Genomic DNA, 19,320 nt, shown 5'->3' with positions numbered 1-19,320 from the left:
GTGGCTTAACGGGTAGAGCACAGGCTTGGGAGTCAGAAGGACCTGAGTTCTAATCCCACCTCCACCCTTTGCTCTGTGGCCTTGGGCAAGTCACTTCACTTCTCTGTGCCTCAGTTTCCTCACCTGTAAAATGGGGATTAGCTTGTTTCTACTCCAGCACTTAGGAAAGTGTCTAACACACAGTAAGCGCTGAACAAATACCATAAAAATGCCCCACAGGAAATCTCACTTTAAACTTTATCATTTTAAAAATTCTTTTTTAAATGCCCTGAAACCTATTTCCACACCTTGGATAATTGCTTGTGTCTCTATAAAGTGGTAAGAGGAGGGAGAAAAATTGTAGATTCAGTATGAAAATATCTTTTTAAATGTCAGAGAAATACCCTAATTTCAGTAGTTTTGATCATAGGATTTTAAGATTTTTTCATATTGAGTCAATTGGCTACATATGAATAAATTTGCAGTAGAAATCTAAATATCTATGCACAGATACACTTAAACATTTTATTTAATTTCTAATGAGGTAATACAAATGGAATGCTATTCTACGAGCCAGAGGGATTTTTCAAGTGTGAGTTACAGATCTGGGCATTAACGAGCAGTAGGGCACAACAAAGGAAAGCTAACATCGATGAATTAGCAAATGTGATTGTTAACTAGCTGGCCAGTGCTAATGAGCTGTACAATTTGTCTAAATTTGAAAGAGTGATGATTAAGAATGAAGTGCACGTGGCAATTCAAACGTGAATTCTAGCTGCAGTGAAAATTTGAGTTATCTCTCATTTCGCCAATCTCATTTCAGCAAATGGCAGCCAGCAGCCCATATCCCACATGTTGTTTTACATTTAATGGAGACCTTTCTCGGTTTAAGTAATAATAATGATGACATTTGTAAAGCACTGTACTAAACACTGGGGTAGATATAGGGTGATTGGGTTGTACACAGTTCCTGTCCCACATGGGGCTCACAGTCTTACTCCCCATTTTACAGGCGAGGTAACCGAGGCACAGAGAAGTTCAGTGACTGGCCCAAAGTCACAAAGCAGGCAAGTGGTGGAGCTTGGATTAGAACACAGATCCTTCAGACTCCTTGGCCCGTGCTCTATCCATTAGGCCACGCTGTTTCCCTTAAGCTTTGATCAGTGTCATTTGTTTATGATTCGGTGGTGAGGATTTCAGCTAGATTAATGCATAGCATAATAATACTCATAATATCAGTATTAAACATTCCAGCCACCCTGTTCCTCCTCCCCTGGTGACATTTGAAGTTTACCAGACTGTTGCCCATCATGATGAGTGGCTGTATCAAGATCTGAATAAACACTTTGTATCACTGGATCATTTGATTTTAACAGATGATCAGTAAAATTGATATAAGGAGCCAACTACAAGATCATTTTATTGTCATGATTTTTAGAGGTTGAGAGTCGAAGAAAAAAATCTCTGCTATTAATTCTGTGGCAAGAATGGAACTAGTGTTTCTATAAAACTAATGCATCATCACATCTTGAAGTCAGTGGGTTAACGAGAGAAAAATGTGACTCACTTGGATTTCAGTGACATGCTCTACTGCTTGGCATCAGTCCATTAAAATAAATTGTGTTTTTAAATTTTGAATGTGTCAGGGCATGAACCCCAAGGAGAGACTTTTATTACAGGAGAGATGGTTCAGAAGTTCGCCTGAACATCCTCTCTGGTAGTGGAAAGCTAATAGTAATAATTATGATATTTGTTAAGCGATTACTATGTGCAAGGCACTGTACTAAGCGCTGGGGTAGATACAAGCAAAGCAGGTTGGGCGCAGTTCCTGTGCCACATGGGACTCGCAGTCTTTATAGCTGAGGTAACCGAGGAACTCGCAATTTCTCATTCCAAAAGAGGCAGCTAAAAGAAGACTTTGTTAAAGGTCAAGACACTAAGTGTTCAAAAATGTAGATTTAAATCCACTCTTACAGTAAGCAAAATGAAATCAATAAAAGTTCTACTTATTAACTGCCCGACCATATCATTTTTTCAGCTTCTCACTGAACGGACATTAGACTCTTTTTAAGAGAGGGTAAATTCCTTGCCATTCTCCAGCTAGGGGCATATTAGTATCTGTTTACCCAGAAATGTCCTTCACGGAGTTTGGTCTTATTTACAATCTGCTTCTTAGCACCTCCCCAACGGAGGAACAGAGAAGTTACATGATTTACCCAAGGTCACACAGCAGACAAGTGGCAGAACCAGTATTAGAAGCCAGGTCCTCCCATCTCCTAGGCCCATGTTCTAGCCACTGGGCCATAGGCAGGGGATTTGATGGGTAGCAGCCTACCCAAAGCAGGCAGGAAAGTTAATGGGTAGTAGCTTCCTCAAAACAGGCAGGAAATGTAATGGCTAACAGCTTACCCATAACAGGCAGGCAAAACAGTTTCCTTCCTATTTCCTTCTTTGTATTGAACTTTTTACTCCTGTAGTTGTATCGTCTAAAATGAATCCAAATGATCAGAAAAGTCAGTAAAATTATCGATTCCAAAACCAGTTCCTTAAATACGGTGGACCAGTGCTTGGAAGTATTGCAGAGGAGGCAAATCCCGCCTTGTTCAGGGCTTCAACGTGGAGGCTTCCGTAAATGATGGCAAGCCTCCACCCAGCTGTGAGGACTTGGGGACTGAGAACCTGCAAGCAGGAAATGATTCTGGTGCTAGTGATGAGTGCACTGCCTCTCGTACCCTCTGAACCCAAGTATTAAGGCATTCGAGAGAATGTGAGAGTCCTCCTTGGTATTTGTGAATTTCGTGTTAACTGTAGATCTTACCTTGTGAAACTGGCTACTGTATTTCCATGTCTTGCCGTTAATGATCTCTCCTAACCAGGAGGCTTCCCCAAGGTCTCTGCCTCACGATGAGGAATTTTGTTTTCATAACTGCGAGAGATAAGTGGTGTCTTGTCTTCTTTTATACACGGGCAAACGAACCATGGGTGTGTGATTTGCGAGATTCAACTTTGCAGCTGATAAATAAATAGTGGTTTTCCCCTGCACAGACTGGAAGACAAAAAGGGTTTTCTGTTTCATCTGGTGATTACTGATTAAGACTGATGAAACTTAGCAATTTTCAGACTCCACTGTTCACTAGCCTTGCTGGTGAGGTGCATTGTGGAAAAGAACTGACTTCTGAATTGCTTTCTACTTTGCTCGCATTTTTTGAGCCCTTATCATGTGCAGAGTACTGTACTAATCCCTTGGGAAAGTACAGTGCAACAGAATTAGCAGAGACATTCCCTGCCCATAACAAGTTTACAGTCTACAGTGTGTCTTCATTATTTTCTCATCAGGGTGATTGTTAACCTCCGGTTGTCTTTCAGGATCATCCAGAGCAAGGTGTTCTGTTTCTTGTGCGAGGGTTGCTAAATGTAATCCAGGACTACACTTGGGAAGATAACAGTGATGACAAAATCCGGATTTACACCAATGTTTTGCATCTCCTTTCGGCAGTGGGCCAAGAGACCTACATATACCATGTAGACAAAGGTATCTGTGCATTTTCCCCTTTTGCTTGCGCCTACTGTAGAATGTGATTCCGTATCAGAAGTCTTCCCGATTATTTTGATGTCAACTATGCCAAGTCAATGGTTCTTTAAAACCATTGGGTCTTTTTTTTCCCTCTCAATTGCTCCAACACTGCATAATTTGGGAAGCTAAGCTGTTTGGTTAAATTAGCCAGGAGGCAAAAGTAGAATATTAACATGGATAGCTAAATCACTTAAATGAGGGCATGAAAGGTTTCTGCTGAATGTTGTGCTTTTATCTTGTTGCTCCATTGGGAGCGTTGAAAGTAGAAGTGATAAGGTACTGAGTTGCTCTTGGGGCCTCTGCCAGTTTGGCCTCTGATGGTCTGGCATTCGGGACCTGGCTGGAGAGGAAAGGAAATGATGTAGCAGGCTCCCTTTTGTGTGAAGAGTCCAGGTGTGGAGTTGCCACTCCAGGATTCTTTTTTTTTTCAATGGCATTCATTAAGCGCTTACTACGTGCAAAGCACTGTTCTAAGCGCCGGGGAAGTTACAAGGTGATCAGGTTGTCCCACAGGGGGCTCACAATCTTAATCCCCATTTTACAGATGAGGTAACTGAGGCACAGAGAGTTAAGTGACTTGCCCAAAGTCACACAGCTGACAATTGGCGGAGCCGGGATTTGAACTCATGACCTCTGACTCCAAAGCCCGGGCTCTTTCCACTGAGCCACGCTGCTTCTTTGCCTCCCCCTCCCCATCACCCCCCGCCTTACCTCCTTCCCCTCCCCACAGCACCTGTATATATGTATATATGTTTGTACATATTTATTCTATTTATTTTATTTTGTTAATATGTTTTGGTTTGTTCTCCGTCTCCCCCTTCTAGACTGTGAGCCCACTGTTGGGTAGGGACCGTCTCTATATGATGATGATGGCATTTATTAAGCACTTACTATGTGCAAAGCACTGTTCTAAGCACTGGGGAGGTTACAAGCTGATCAGGTTGTCCCACGGGGGGCTCACAGTCTTAATCCTCATTTTACAGATGAGGTAACTGAAGCACAGAGAAGTTAAGTGACTTGCCCGAAGTCACACGGCTGACAAGTGGCGGAGCTGGGATTTGAACCCCTGACCTCTGACTCCAAAGCCCGGGCTTTTTCCACTGAGCCACGCTGCTTCTCTATATGTTGCCAACTTGTACTTCCCAGGTGCTTAGTACAGTGCTCTGCACACAGTAAGCGCTCAATAAATATGAATGAATGAATGAATGCCTCAGGGGGAGCCATCACCAGAGTCCTCTGCCTGGCTGATGCCAGGGTATAGAGAGGGGCCACTCACTTCAGCCTTGGCCAGGGCCTCATGGGCTTCTAACTTCTTTCCCTCTCCATTGGTGAGCTAGGGATCAATGAATTGTATTTATTGAGCGCTTACTGTATGCAGAGCACTGTACTAAGCGCTTGGGAAGTACAAGTTGGCAACATATAGAGACAGTCCCTACCCAACAGCGGGCTCACAGTCTAAAAGGGGGAGACAGAGAACAAAACCAAACATACTAACAAAATAAAATAAATAGAATAGATATGTACCAGTAAAATACATACATAAATAAATAGATAGATAGAGATGGACTAAAGTCCAAGTTGGCAGGAGAGGAACAAGAATAACAGGCAGAATTGAATAAAATATGCGGCGGCTCCTGTCCACGGCCTAGCCTGTGAAGGATCCCGCTTCAGCCAGGTCCTAGATGGGAGCAGTGAGGCCAGGCTAAGCAGAATGCCGGAGGTAGTCCAGTGCTCTGCACACAGTAAGCGCTCAATAAATACGATTGAATGAATGAATGAAGTGAGGATGAGGAGATGGATTTGGTGGGAGAATGTAAGTTGTCTCCCCTCTCCCCACTAGACCATTGGAAGTATAAGGTACCTTCCAACAAACATACTTCTCTGGGATTTTTGCATGCCTTCTTCCCTCCTCGCCCGTTCCCTCCTTTCCTGCCTCCATCAACCCTGTTTTCAGATTGATGTCATAGCATTGCATCAGTCCGTCAGTCAGTTGATCAATTGTATTGATTGAGTGTTTACTGTGTGCAGAGCATGGTACTAAGCCACTTGTCTGCTGTATGATCTTGGGCAAGTCACTTCTCTTTACCTCAGTTTCCTCATCTGTAAAATACAAGCAAATCGAGTTGGCCACGGTCCCCGTCCCATGTGAGGCTCACAGTCTTAGTCCCCATGTTAAAGATGAGGTAACTGAGGCACAGAGAAGTGAAGAGACTTGCCCAGGTTCACATACCTTTAAAATGGGAATTGAGCCCATTTTATGGGGATTGAGCACATCCCATGTGGGGACGTGAGCCCCCCATGGGACAGGGACCGTGGCCAACTCGATTTGCTTGTATTTTACAGATGAGGAAACAGGTACAGAGAAGTGAAGTGACTTGCCCAAGATCACACAGCGGACAAGTAGCAGAGCAGGGATTAGAACCCAGGTCTTCTCACTCCAAGGCCCATGCTTTTTCCGATAGGTCACTCTGCTCCTTATTAGGCCATAGTGAACATCATGCAAACACAACAGCACAACAAATTTGTGTGTGTGTGTGTGTGTGTGTGTGTGTGTGTGTGTGTGTGTGTGTGTGTGTGTGTGTGTGTGTGTGTACACAGAATGGTTGGAACTGTGATTCCCGGATTGGCCTTTATGGTTGCCTGTGCAGCCGTGCATGACTTTCACCGTCTGTGAGGTCTTCTTCAAGTTCAAAGGATGTGTGTGTGTGTGTGCGTGTATGTACACACATGTGCACGTTACCCGCAATTACAGACCCTGAGGGATACACACTGTGACTCAGAATGAGGAATTCATTATCGCGGCCCTTTTCTGCCTTTCCTCCCAGAGAAAATCAGCAGATTTGTTAACTTTCCATCTGCCTCGCAGATGGTGCTGTATGATGTGGCCCCGGGTTAGTAGCAATTGTCAGGGCAATAGGAAGAATGCCGTGTGCCCCTGGAAGCTCACTAAATGTTTGCCGGCTACTGTTGAAGTAAAGGCTGGGAAGCAAGGAGGAAGGGCTGGCTGGTAACATTTTGTTTGTATTTTCAATGTTACTCTAAATGGAAGAGGTGTGTGATTGCAGACCGGAATAAGAAGAGTCGCTCAGTAGATTTTCTCTCTAAAAGAGGAGTCGGGATTTGCCCAAGAAACTATTCTGGTTTACAGCAGCAGACATGGGGATTTTCTTCAACAGCTGTGGTTTTATTGCCCCCAAGAAATAAGGTAGAGGTAGAATGACTGAACCTAATACTTTAACTTGTAGGGGAATAGCTGTCATGCCTGATTTATTGCAAATATCAGTCACGTTGCAGCTTTGCTAACTATAAAATAACAAACCCATGACTCAGTCTGGGAACCTGTAGTTGATTTTTTAACTTTTCTTCCTATTCTGGTTCTGTTATCAGAGGGAAATAATGTATATGATAAATAATAATAATAATAATGGTATTTTTAAGCCCTTACTATGTGTCAGGAACTGTACTAAGCCCTGGGGTGGATACAAGCAAATAGGGTTGGCTATAGTCCCTGTCCCACATGGGGCTCACAGTCTTGATCCCCATTTTACAGATGAGGTAACTGAGGCCCAGAGAAGTGAAGTGACTTGCCCAAGGTCACACGGCAGACGAGCGGCAGAGCCGGAATTAGAACTTACGTCTGATTCCCAGGCCCGTGCTCTATCCATTATGCCATGTTGCTTCCCATATGATCTTTAGGAATCTTACAATTGTAATTCTTGATGAGACCGCACTGATATTCGGAATAGGAGTTAGTCTCAGAGCCCCTTATGGGACAGGAGCTGTGTCTCATCTAATTACCTTATAGCTACCGTCAGTGCTTGCCACATAGTAAGCGCTGAACAAATATCACATTTATAATTATTACTAGGGGCTCTCTATTATCATGAGGTCATTGAATATTCTGGTGAGCTTCTTAAAGCTTTGAGGTTCAGCCATGAAACTTAAAGCATATCTTTCCTCAGTGTGAACCTCAGATGTCTGTTGAATGTGATCATCGGTACCCCAGCTCTTTGGCTAGGACTCTGATTTAATATATCTATGTGACGACTGACATCCTGTGACTCCCATGATTTAAGAGGGGTTACTCATTTTTCCGGGAGTACTGTCGTGTTTCTTAAACTTTCAGTGGGTCATCTCTGCTGTTCCAAGTTGTCGTTTTAAGCTTTTTGAAGGCAGGGTGGGGGACATGATCTTATTCTTCAGGGTCATGAAGAAATGACTACGTAATGAAAATACCATATGGTGATGATTGTGATGAGAGACCGTGATAAATTACTCTCTAGCAAAAGTGACTTTCAGTTCTTGAATACTTTTTCAGTAAAGACCGGAATAAATCCTGAGTGGAACCCCGCTTTGTACCATACATCCAGTTTTTCAAATTTCAGTGCAGCTAAGACAAATCCTCGAGCAAGGCCCGCAGATTTCACGAAAGGCGAAACAGCTTTGTTCTTTATAAAACATTTCAGTCTTTTGCTGGCTCAGAAGTGCTGTTTTGCCTCTTGTACTTTCCCTTAAATTTGGCCACTTGCCACTACATGTACCTCTTAAAGATTCTTTGCTTTTGTCTAGTTAGTAGACCCGTGAGCATCTTCATTCTAAGATGTAATGTTTTGTTTTGACCTTTTAACATTGCAATAGACTTTTTTTTCTGGAGGATCCAGAGCTAATCATTAAAGAGTGTTTCTGGCAGGTACACAGAATCCATTTCTTTAAAGCAGGTTCGTCTGTGTGTGGGAGCGAGGGAAGGAGGAGAGACAGGGGAAATACAGGGGGGATCTGCCTGTAATTCCTCCTGAACTCCTTATTTCTTCCATGTTTAATCAGGTCCTAGAAAATTTGAACGTGAGCTTATTTTAAGTCTCTGGCATGGTTATCAGGCCCCAATCTCTTCCCCTTCTCCTTTAGCTCTTTAGTCCTTTCCAAGTCCTAAGGAAATTTTTTCGTTCCCTGCACAGGGATAATAGCAGTCAGAACTAAGGGCCAAATAGCTGAGAAGCAGCGAGGCCTAGTGAATACAGCATGGGCCTTGGGGACTGAAGGACCTGGGTTCTAATCCCATTTCCATCCCTTGTCCGCTGTGTGACCTTTGGGCTAGTCACTTAACTTCTCTGTGCCTCAGTTACCTCAGTTGTAAAAACAGGGATTAAATCCATGAGCCCCACGTGGGACAAGGACCGTGTCCAACCTGATTAGCATGTATCTTTGCCAGCACTTAGTATAGTGCCTGACACGTTGTAAGCACTTAACAAATGCGATTTAAAAAAAAAAACACGGAATGAAATCATTTTTCTCTTCGTACAAGCTGCAAAGAGGATTTTCTTTCAAGAACTGTGGTGTCCGTCCGCAGCTTAGGGTGTGCGAAGGCAGAGGTCTCTAGCTAGCCAAGACTCTCGACAAACAAGATAGATGATATCTCTGCAGTTGCTAACGTCCTACTTCCATTAGGCTTTGCCCCTCCTTCTCTTAAGGCCTGCCAGCAGTTGATGCTGTTGGATCACTGACTCTTTAACCTGACCGAACTTTTTTTCTCATTGTTTGTTCACTCAGTCGATTCCAATGACAATCTCTACGGTGGAGACGCGAAATTCCTGGCTGAAAATAACAAACTCTGTGAGACGGTGGTCGCACAAATCTTGGAGCACCTCAAGACTCTGGGAAAGGATGAGGTACACTGTGATTCGACTTTTTCCACTTTTATTGCTCTCTCTGAAAGAATGCAGTCATGCAGGCCTGGGGTGAAGAATACTTCTAGAGAAGATGGGAGGTTAAAGTTATGGTGAGATGAAACGTATTTCACTTAGGGTGGCTGTGCTTATTAGCAGACAGTTCTGACAGCTACAGTAGTGTGTTAGTAGTTACTGAGTGTCCACTTGGGGTTAGGAAGTACAAAACAAAGAATGGGCACATTCCCTGCCCACAAGTAACTTTTATTCCCTAATGGAGAAACAAACGTAAAAAATATTTACAAATAGAATAATGAAGATAAGTAATTGAGTGTACGTTTGAATAAACCTCTACAAAAGGGGCTTCTACTCCCTAATCGAGGAACAAACATAAAAATATTTGCAAATAATGAAGAATTAGTCATTGAATGTACCTTTGAATAAACCTATACACACAACTGTGCAAAGGATAGATATAAACAAGTTCCTAAATAGTTTTGCTGCTTATAGCAGCAAGCCCTCACTGTGCCTCGTTCTTGCCTGTCCTGCCGTTGACCCCCGGCCCACATCCTCCCCCTGGCCTGGAATGCCCTCCCTCCACACGTCCGCCAAGCTAGCTCTCTTCCTCCCTTCAAAGCCCTACTGAGAGCTCACCTCCTCCAGGAAGCCTTCCCGGACTGAGCCCCATTTTTTCCTCTCCCCCTCCCCATCCCCCCCGCTCTACCTCCTTCCCCTCCCCACAGCACCTGTATATATGTTTGTACAGATTTATTACTCTATTTATTTTACTTGTACATATTTACTATTCTCTTTATTTTGTTAATGATGTGCATTTAACTTTAATGCTATTTGTTCTGACGATTTGACACCTGTCCACGTTTTGTTGTCTGTCTCCCCCTTCTAGACTGTGAGCCCGTTGCTGGGTAGGGCCCGTCTCTATATGTTGCCAACTTGTACTTCCCAAGCGCTTAGTACAGTGCTCTGCACACAGGAAGCGCTCAATAAATACGATTGAATGAGTGAAATGTAGCAGAGTGGTAGCTGTTTGTGTGGTGAGGAAGAGTGGGAGATGTTGTGAAGCAAGAGTTTGTTATCCTACTGCTGAATTGTTTCCTAGCCTTTAATGCAGAGCGACGCATGGCTATCATGTGTGGGAGAAAAACAGACACCTCATGTAACTTTTTAATTGGGGCAGATTTGTTGGAGGATATGGGATTTTAGGAGGGCTCTGAATGTGGGGAACACTGTGGTCTCTCAGATTGGGAGAGCGAAGACATTCCAAGCTGTGGGGGTGATCAGTCAGTCCTTCGTATTTACCGAGTGCTTACTGTGTGCGCAGCACTGTACTGAGCGTTTGGGAGAGCACTATATCACAATATAACAGTCACATTCCCTGCCCACATCAAGTTTACAGTCTAGAGGGGTGTGAGGAGGAGCAGTGATGGGAGAATTGTGAGTGAGGCATGGTTAGATAATAATGATGGCATTTGTTAAGCGCTTACTAACTGTTCTAAGCGTCGAATGGTTAGCCTGGGCAGGAATGCCGACAGTGATTTGGGGACTAGTGAGTGGAGAGAGCAGAAAGGGAAGGTTTGATGCATAGGTGGAGCATCCTTAAGCTGACTCTGAGGAGTCCGTGTTTGATGCAGAGGGTCCCCGGAAGCCAGTGAAGGATTTTGAGAGATGTAGGCTGAGAAATGCTTCAGGGAATTGATCCGTGCAGCAAAGTATAGTAGAGATGGGAAGGAGGAGAGGCTGGAAGGCAGGGACACCAATAAAAAGTATGATACAGTAAGCTAACTATGACAGGGTCAGAGCTTGTAAAAGAGTGGTAGCTGTTTGTGTGGAGAGGAAGAGTGGGAGATGTTGTGAAGCAAAAGTTTGTTATCCTACTGCTGAATTGTTTCATAGCCTTTAATGCAGAGTGACACATGGCTATCAAATGTGTGGGAGAAAAACAGACACCTCCCCTCCACTCCCCCCCGCTCCCCCCCCCGCCCCCACCAAGCAGGGAATTAGTATAATTTATCCTATTTTCCCTTCTCATTCTCCCAGGTTTTGTGACATGTTCTCTGTCATGCAACATATGAGCTTTCATTTTTTCCTAAATAATTGAGATGTTAAATAACTTCAGACTAGGTTTACCTAGATAAAATTACTTTTGCAGTGCGAGTGCAGTGCTGCTCAGAACTTTAGTGACTGCCTGTATGGATTTTAACATAAGGTAGGCAGGTTGGAGCCTGAGGCTGTCTGTTTCTAACTGCCTCTCCTGGATATGCAGGCCAGATCTATACAGGTTTCACTCAACTCTTCCGAGGCCATTTCAACCGCCTCTCCTCCCTGGATATTTAAGTCATCTCCTCAAATCCCAACTCTCTACTGTTTTCACTCAACTCTCTTGAGGGCTGATCTTGGCAGGGAAGTGGAAGCACAGCAAATTTGTTAGACAAACTAATTCCCTGTTGCGTCCTTGCTTTCTCTTTCCCTTTGTCTCGCTCCTGCCTCCGGGGAATGCCTCTTTAGTTCCAGTCATCCCATCCCTGCTAGCTTTGGCTGCCCTAACTACCAGAATAATTAATAATAATTAATACTTCCGCGCTTATTACTAAACACTGGAGTAGATTCAAGGTAATCAAGTCAGACACAGTCCCCGTCCCACTTGGGGCTCATGGTCTTCTGTAGGAGAGAATAGGATTTAAGTAGGAGGAGGAAACTGAGATCCTGAGGAGTTAAGTGACTTACCCAAGGTCACCCAGCAGGCGAGTGGTGGAACCGGGATTAGAACCCAGGTTCTCTGGCCCTCTTTTCACTAGGCCACACTGCTTTCCGTGAGGAAGAAGTCTGCTTAGACTAGGAGTCATTTTTTTTTCTGAATCTTCCACACAACTCTTTAGTGTAATCCTTTTATAAAGGCCGAGGAGTAAAGTGACCAGATTTTCCAGAGTTTCCAGAGTTCACAACTTCATTGCCCTTATAGTCTCCTCCTAGTGAAATCTTTTGCTCCATGTATTGGCAACTAAATCCATTAACAGGATTGATTGGTCTGTGTTTTCCTAGTGTTCTAAGTCTCCTTCTAGACCGATACATTTTACATCAATATTATATAGATAGTGACAGTTTGTTCCGAACAACCTGCAAATGAGATCCACTTACAAAAACTACGGTAGCCAAGGAGTAACTATAAAATTTAACAAAATGTAAACTTACAACAAAATCAGGCCTGGGAAATTATACTGCAGTAGGCTAAAAATGAACTCAGCAGGATAGGAAGAAAACAGTTTGGTCGACTTCCTTTCACATGGCTGCTTAATTTCCCGAATAAAATCAAAATTTGGGCTCCTACTCTACGGAGTTAGCAGAGGGAGGGGTAATTGCCCTCCAAAAGATGCTGGGAACCTCCAGCTCCCTTCTAGAACTCCCGTTAGGGGATTTTATCTTCCTCCAAGTCTGGCTTTTCCCCCAGGGAGACCCTGGGCTCCGTGAGCTGAGTTCACAGCGTCCCAGGCTTTGGGGACCTAAAATAGTTTCTCAGGGTACAGTGATGTCAGTAGGATTAAAACCTACATTTTCCTGAAAAATGTTAAAGCTGTTCAACTTCAGAGAATGTTGGGAAACCTAAGAGAATAAGGGAAGATATTTTTCTTTTATACATCTACTACTCTCAAATACCTGAGGAGGGTAATCAGCTAGTGCCCCGTGCCTTTTCTGCGATTGATCTAATAGGTTTCAGCCTGAAAGAGAATCATCAGTGGCGAACAGGGAAAATGGAAATGTTTTTCACATTGGATTGTTTTTGCAACTTGCTTGTTCTTCCTCTAGTCCATGTTTGGAGTCAGCTTCCATCCTCCTGCTTTCTGAAGACCAGATTGCAATTGCATATTACACACTGTATTGCATACTGCAGTGCAGGGGGCTAGAATTTGTAAAGCATATATAACATAAATCTACAATAATTCATTTGCGAGGAAACATCATCCTGCTGCAAAAGGCTACTTTGCAATAAAAAATGATGAGTAACCAGGATACCCTAGTTTATGCCACTAGAACCCCGAAGCAAACAACAGAACATGAGATTATATAGCTTGGTGCAATTTAGGTACAGTTGTAGTATTCTTTTTGGAGAGTAGTCCTAAGCAGAAAATATTTAACAATCAAAAACTTCTTCAGAGGGAAACGTGGCCGAGAATTTTTAGGGAATATTTATTCTGCTTTTAAGTGGGAGTTGAATTAAAATGAGGGACCAAAGAGAATGGTGTATTACAAAAAGATGTAGACTTATTTGGGCCTGATAGAAAATGGATGGCGCCAATGTGAAAATCAGCACATCAACCTGAGTATCTGAGGAAATGGTAGTCATATTACACATCCAAATTGAGGCAGTACAAATTTAAGAAATGTAGGAATTCACCACACACAGCGAGAAGGTGTTCTGCAGCTGTTAAAAGCATTTTCAGCCTGAATTTTCTGACTTTAAGGTTGAGAATGAAGAGCCCCTCAGTTTCAGGTTTAGCTCTGGAAAAAATGTATTTTCAAGGAACCAGAGGGGATGGTTCCTATTTATCTGAAGGTGTCTGAGGTAAGCAGAAGCAGTGTGTCCTAGTGGAAAAGAACATAGGCATGGAAGTCAGAGGACCTGAATTCTAATCCTGGCTCTGCCACTTGTCTGCTTTGTGACCTAGGGCAGTTCACTTCAGTATGCCTCAGTTGTCTCATCTGTCAACTGGGGATTAAGACTGTGAGCCCCACGTGGGACGTGGCCTGTGTCCAACCTGATTAGCTTGTATCTACCTCAGCACTTAATATAGTGCCTGACACATAGTAAGCGCTAAACAAATAGCGTTAAAATTAAAAAAAAAATAACTAATCTAGAACCTTGAAGTTTTCTGGAAGAGGCCTGTGTCATAGAAGGATAAAAAGAAACTTAAAAAGAATTTGAAACCCCTGAGGAGGATTGAAGACCTTTTTTCATTAATATGGTTTAGTCCCCTATTCTTTTAGTATTGTTCAGCATGGTTTCTCATTACATGAACAAACATCCTAATGATATTATTTTAATGGATCGTTGATTTAAAGCCCATAAATGTAAATTGATTTTTCTTACCATAAAATGCTTCTTCAGAACAGCAGTCTTAATGGATAATGTTCTTTGATCATACTTTCAAAACCGCTCCCACTTCAGTGAAATTTAGTTATGGGGGGAGGAGGGGTGTCTCCAGAGAAACCATTTGTCAGCTTAAGTAAAGTATTTGTTTTGATTTAAGCTTAAAATGGATTGTTTCTGTTGTACAGTGTTCGTTTGATCTCCTGAATGGTGTTAGAAGGCTCTCGAATTCCAGTCTTTTGGCTGTGATGAAGTGGTGTCACTGATGTTAGTGACACCATTGTCACTAATAATAATTGTGGTATTTTTTAGGCCCTTACTATATGTCAGGCACCATACCTTAGTAGATACAAGGTGATCATGTTGGACACAGTCCCTGTCCCATATGGGGCTCACAGTGTTAATCCCCATTTTTACAGATGAGGTAACTGAGGCCCAGAGAAGTTAAGTGACTTGCCCTAGGTCCCACAGCAGACAAGTGGCAGAGCCGGGATTAGAACCCAGGTCCTTGGTCTATCCATTAGGCCGTGCTGCTTCTCACTTACTAAAACACTGTGCTGCCTACCATAGACACTCAGTAAGAGCTATCAATACCAATACCCTGTCATGGGGTATACCCTGTCAAGAGTACAGGTCGGCTCGCTTACAGAGTAGGACTCTAGCTGGTCGTTTTCACCAACAGGGTCAAATCTGTTTGCTTTCTCATTGTTACAGTGGTAGACTGGCACAAGCCAGCAAGACGTCAGGTTAGATTTATGGAGGACTCAAGCCAAGGGTAAAATCTGTTCATTAGTATGGGGCACGGGCCATCATTCTGCAGCTAGTTTTCTAGCAGTTCATTCTTGGAGTTTCAGGGATGTGAGGAGAGGACCCTCCTTTAATTTGCAATCTAGAAGAGTTGCAGCTGAAAAGCAGTGAGGGGAACTGGCCATTTCTTCGCCCTAAAGGACCTGGTTTTTGCCCCTTTCGCTCCACCGAGAATGTTCTCTCCAACAGTACCAATGACCACCTCCTTGCCAAATCCCCTTCTAGACTGTGAGCCCGTTGTTGGGTAGGGACCGGCTCTAGATGTTGCCAACTTGGACTTCCCAAGCTCTTAGCACAGTGCTCTGCACACAGTAAGCTCTCAATAAATGCGATTGAATGAATGAATGAATGAAATCAAATGGACTGCACTCTCAATCAATCAGTGATATTTATTGAGCACTTACTGTATGCCTCCTTGACGTGGATGACTCTCAAACTTACCTCACTTGTCCCAACCTCTTTCCTCCTCTACAAACTCACATCTCCTCCTCCCTTCAGGACATCAGTGTTGGGCTGCCTCACCAGAACCTCAAGCTCAACATTTCCAAAACTGAACTCTACATCTTCCTCCACAAATCCCCTCTTCTACCAAATTTCCCCCTCACAGTTAACCAGATGACCACCCGGCCCGTTCTCTCGAGCCCATAGGCTTGACATTACCCCCGGCACCTCCTCCTTCAACCCCTGTATTCAGTCTGTCTCCAAAGCCTGTCAGTCCTCCCTCCACAACATGCCCGGAATCCACCCCTTCCTTTAAGCACTTGTCATATCTCAACTTGCCTTCCGTATCAGCCTCCTCTCTGGCTTCCCAGGCTCCTGTCCGTTTTCTCTACAGTCGTTACTTCACACCGCTCCCTGGATTATTTTTCGAAAACATCATTTTGTGCACATCTTCCCATTCCTCAGAAACCTCCAATGGCTGCCCATTCCTGTCTGTATCTAGCAGAAACTCTGGGCCACTGGCTTTAAGACACTCAATCAGCTTTCTCCCCACCTCTCGGCCTTCATTTTTTTCAACCTCACCTACTCATCATCATCATCATCATCATCAATCGTATTTATTGAGCGCTTACTGTGTGCAGAGCACTGTACTAAGTGCTTGGGAAGTACAAGTTGGCAACATATACAAGTTGGCAACATACTCATCCTATCTCATTCTTATCTCTCCTGTGGCCAATCTTTACCTGGAAAAAACTACTCTTTTTATATCCAGCAGACCACAGCTCTCCTCATATTCAAAGCCCTTCTGAAATCCCACCTCCAGGAGGCCTTCGATGATTAATTTCTAATTTTCCCGGTTTCCATCCCTCCAACTCCCATGTCAGTACTTCGAACTCAGTCACTACTCACTATCCCCGATAATTCTTTGAGGGTGGGGAACATGCTTATTAAGCTACCTGTGGGCAGGGAATGTGTCTATCAACTCTATTATATTGTATTCTCCCAAATACGGTGTCCTGCTCACAGTAAGCACTCAGTAAATACTATTGATTGATTGATTGATTGATAATTCTACTGTATGCTGTCAAATGCCCAGAAGAGTGCTCTGCACATAATAGGCTCTCAGAAAATACTATCGATTGACCGAGAGAGTTGGTGTCCAAACTGCATTGGCCCATCATAGCTCCTTAAAATCAGATTCATTTTTGTGGTGCTCTTGTCAAGTGACTCTTTCCTGGCTCTTGCATTTGGGTATTGTGACGTGTCACAATCTCTTCTTCAGCTGTCATTTGTTTTTGAAGTCTGAAGCCAGAAAAACAGTTGCGTTCGAACAAAATGACTTGCTCTGTTTTGTTGGGCTTTCATTGTTTGGGAGAAGTGACTGAATGTTTGATAATGAGTTCATCATTTGAAATTATTTTTAAATGAGGGACAGATCTGCCCATGGGCTTAAATTAGCTCTTGCTATTGCTGCCAGTTGGCCATGAGTGACTCAAGTCTAAAGTTGCAAAATTTTTGACATTTATTTTTATATTTGATGAAAACAAGCATTTGAACTTTTTTGAGTTATTTTAGGGATCTTGGTAGAAGGAACATTTTCCACTGCCCAGGACCACCCACCTGACCTGCATGGAAGCAAGAGATTGTAGTTTTTCTGTTTATGGTATGCCCCAGGACAAAAATGTCATAATGTAATAATGTAAAATGATGGCAGAGGTATTGCCAAGTACTGAGGTAGATACAAGATAATAATAATGATAATAATGATGGAATTTGTTAAGCGCTTACTATGTGCAAATCACTGTTCTAAGCGCTGGGGAGGATACCAGGTGATCAGATTGTCCCGCGTGGGGCTCACAGTCTTAATCCCCGTTTTACAGATGAGGTAACTGAGGCACAGAGAAGCTAAGTGACTTGCCCAAGGTCACACAGCGGACAATTGACGGAGCTGGGATTTGAACCCGTGACCTCTGACTCCAAAGCCCGCGCTCTTTCCATTGAGCCACGCTGCTTCTCGCTAATCAGGTCAAACAGAGAATGTCCTACGTGGGGTTCAGTCTAGTGGGGAAGAGGAACAACTACTGAATCCCCATTTTACTCGTTTTACTGAGGCACAGAGAAGTTAAGTGACTTGTCCAAGGTCACAGAGGCAAGTTAGTAGAACTGGAATTAGAACCCAGGTCCCCTGATTCTCAACCCATATTTTTTCCAGTAGCCTACATAATTGTTGGCTTGCACCTGTGTGATCCTAATGGTTTTCCCTGTGGCACTTCTACTTCTCATCACTTGAGGGTTTTGTGATTCTTAAAAAGAGCTGCCCCAATTGGCGGAAAAAGGCCTCTTTTGTATTCCAGGGGGCTGCAGTCACCCTTGCACGTCAAGAAACAAACCTGAACTTCTGTTGGGTTCATTGGGCATCAGCATCTCTCTCCAGAGTTCTTGTTTCTGACTTACAGATACGAGTGTTAGAACACAGTGGGAAAACAATGAGGCCCAGTGGAAAGGACAGAGATCTGGGAATCCGAGGGCCTGGGTTCTAATCTCACCTCCACCACTTGTCTGCCTTGTGACCTTAGGCAAGTCACTTCACTTCTCTGTGCCTCAGTTCCCTTATCTGTAAAAGGGGGGATCAAATCCCCCTCCCTCCAGGTCCAGTCACCTTATCCAGCCTGATTACCTTGTATCTACCCCAGCACCTAACAATCAATCAATCAATCAATTGTATTTATTGAGCGCTTACTATGTGCAGAGCACTGTACTAAGTGCTTGGGAAGCACAAGATGGCAACATATAGAGACAGTCCCTACCCAACAGTGGGCTCACAGTCTAAAAGACTAACACACAATCACACAAAGTCTAAAAGACTTTGGGTCTTATTATAATTATAATAATTATAATATATAATATAATATATATAATTATATATAATATAATATATAATTATGATAATATTATAATTATAATTAGGTTAGACTTTGTGTCTAACACAGTTCTTGACACAAGGTAAGTGCTTAACAAATACCATAATTGCGAATTACCTAAAGGGCTTGCTACACTATAGAGAAGCAGCGTGACTCAGTGGGAAGAGCCCGGGTTTGGGAGTCAGAGGTCGTGGGTTCTAAACCCGGCTTCACCACTTATCAGCTGTGTGACTTTGGGCAAGTCACTTAACTTCTCTGTGCCTCAGTTACCTCATCTGGAAAATGGGGATCAAATCCCCCTCCCTCCAGGTCCAGTCACCTTATCCAGCCTGATTACCTTGTATCTACCCCAGCCCCCAACAATCAATCAATTGTATTTATTGAGCGCTTACTGTGTGCAGAGCACTGTACTAAGCACTTGGGAAGTACAAGATGGCAACATATAGAGACAGTCCCTACCCAACAGTGGGCTCACAGTCTAAAAGACTAACACACAATCACAGAAAGTTTAAAAGACTTTGTGTCTTATAATTATAACAATTATAATATATAATATATAGAAAATTATATATATAATTATATATCATATAATATATAATTATAATAATATTATAATTAGGTTAGACTTTGTGTCTAACACAGTTCTTGACACAAGGTAAGTGCTTAAAAATACCATAATTGCAAATTACCTAAAGAGCTTGCTACACTATAGAGAAGCAGCGTGACTCGGTGGAAAGAGCCCGGGTTTGGGAGTCAGAGGTCGTGGGTTCTAAACCCGGCTCCACCACTTATCAGCTGTGTGACTTTGGACAAGTCACTTAACTTCTCTGAGGT

The 19,320-nt window shown here is 43.2% G+C and overlaps 1 protein-coding gene across 1 annotated transcript in view; it reads left to right on the top strand.

Annotated features, from left to right (window-relative positions):
• VPS35L (VPS35 endosomal protein sorting factor like) overlaps window positions 1–19,320 on the top strand; it is a 111,549-nt gene that overhangs the window by 85,530 nt on the left and 6,699 nt on the right. The window contains exons 28-29 of the mRNA XM_038763892.1: window positions 3,346–3,511; window positions 9,101–9,219. Coding sequence (XP_038619820.1) covers window positions 3,346–3,511; window positions 9,101–9,219 — 285 coding nt within the window. The remainder of the gene's footprint in view (window positions 1–3,345; window positions 3,512–9,100; window positions 9,220–19,320) is intronic.

This window comes from Tachyglossus aculeatus, chromosome 21 (genome assembly GCF_015852505.1).
Source record: "Tachyglossus aculeatus isolate mTacAcu1 chromosome 21, mTacAcu1.pri, whole genome shotgun sequence".
Classification (NCBI taxonomy): domain Eukaryota; kingdom Metazoa; phylum Chordata; class Mammalia; order Monotremata; family Tachyglossidae; genus Tachyglossus; species Tachyglossus aculeatus.
Note: the sequence above shows the minus strand (reverse complement) of the source record. Positions and strands in the feature narration are given on the sequence as shown.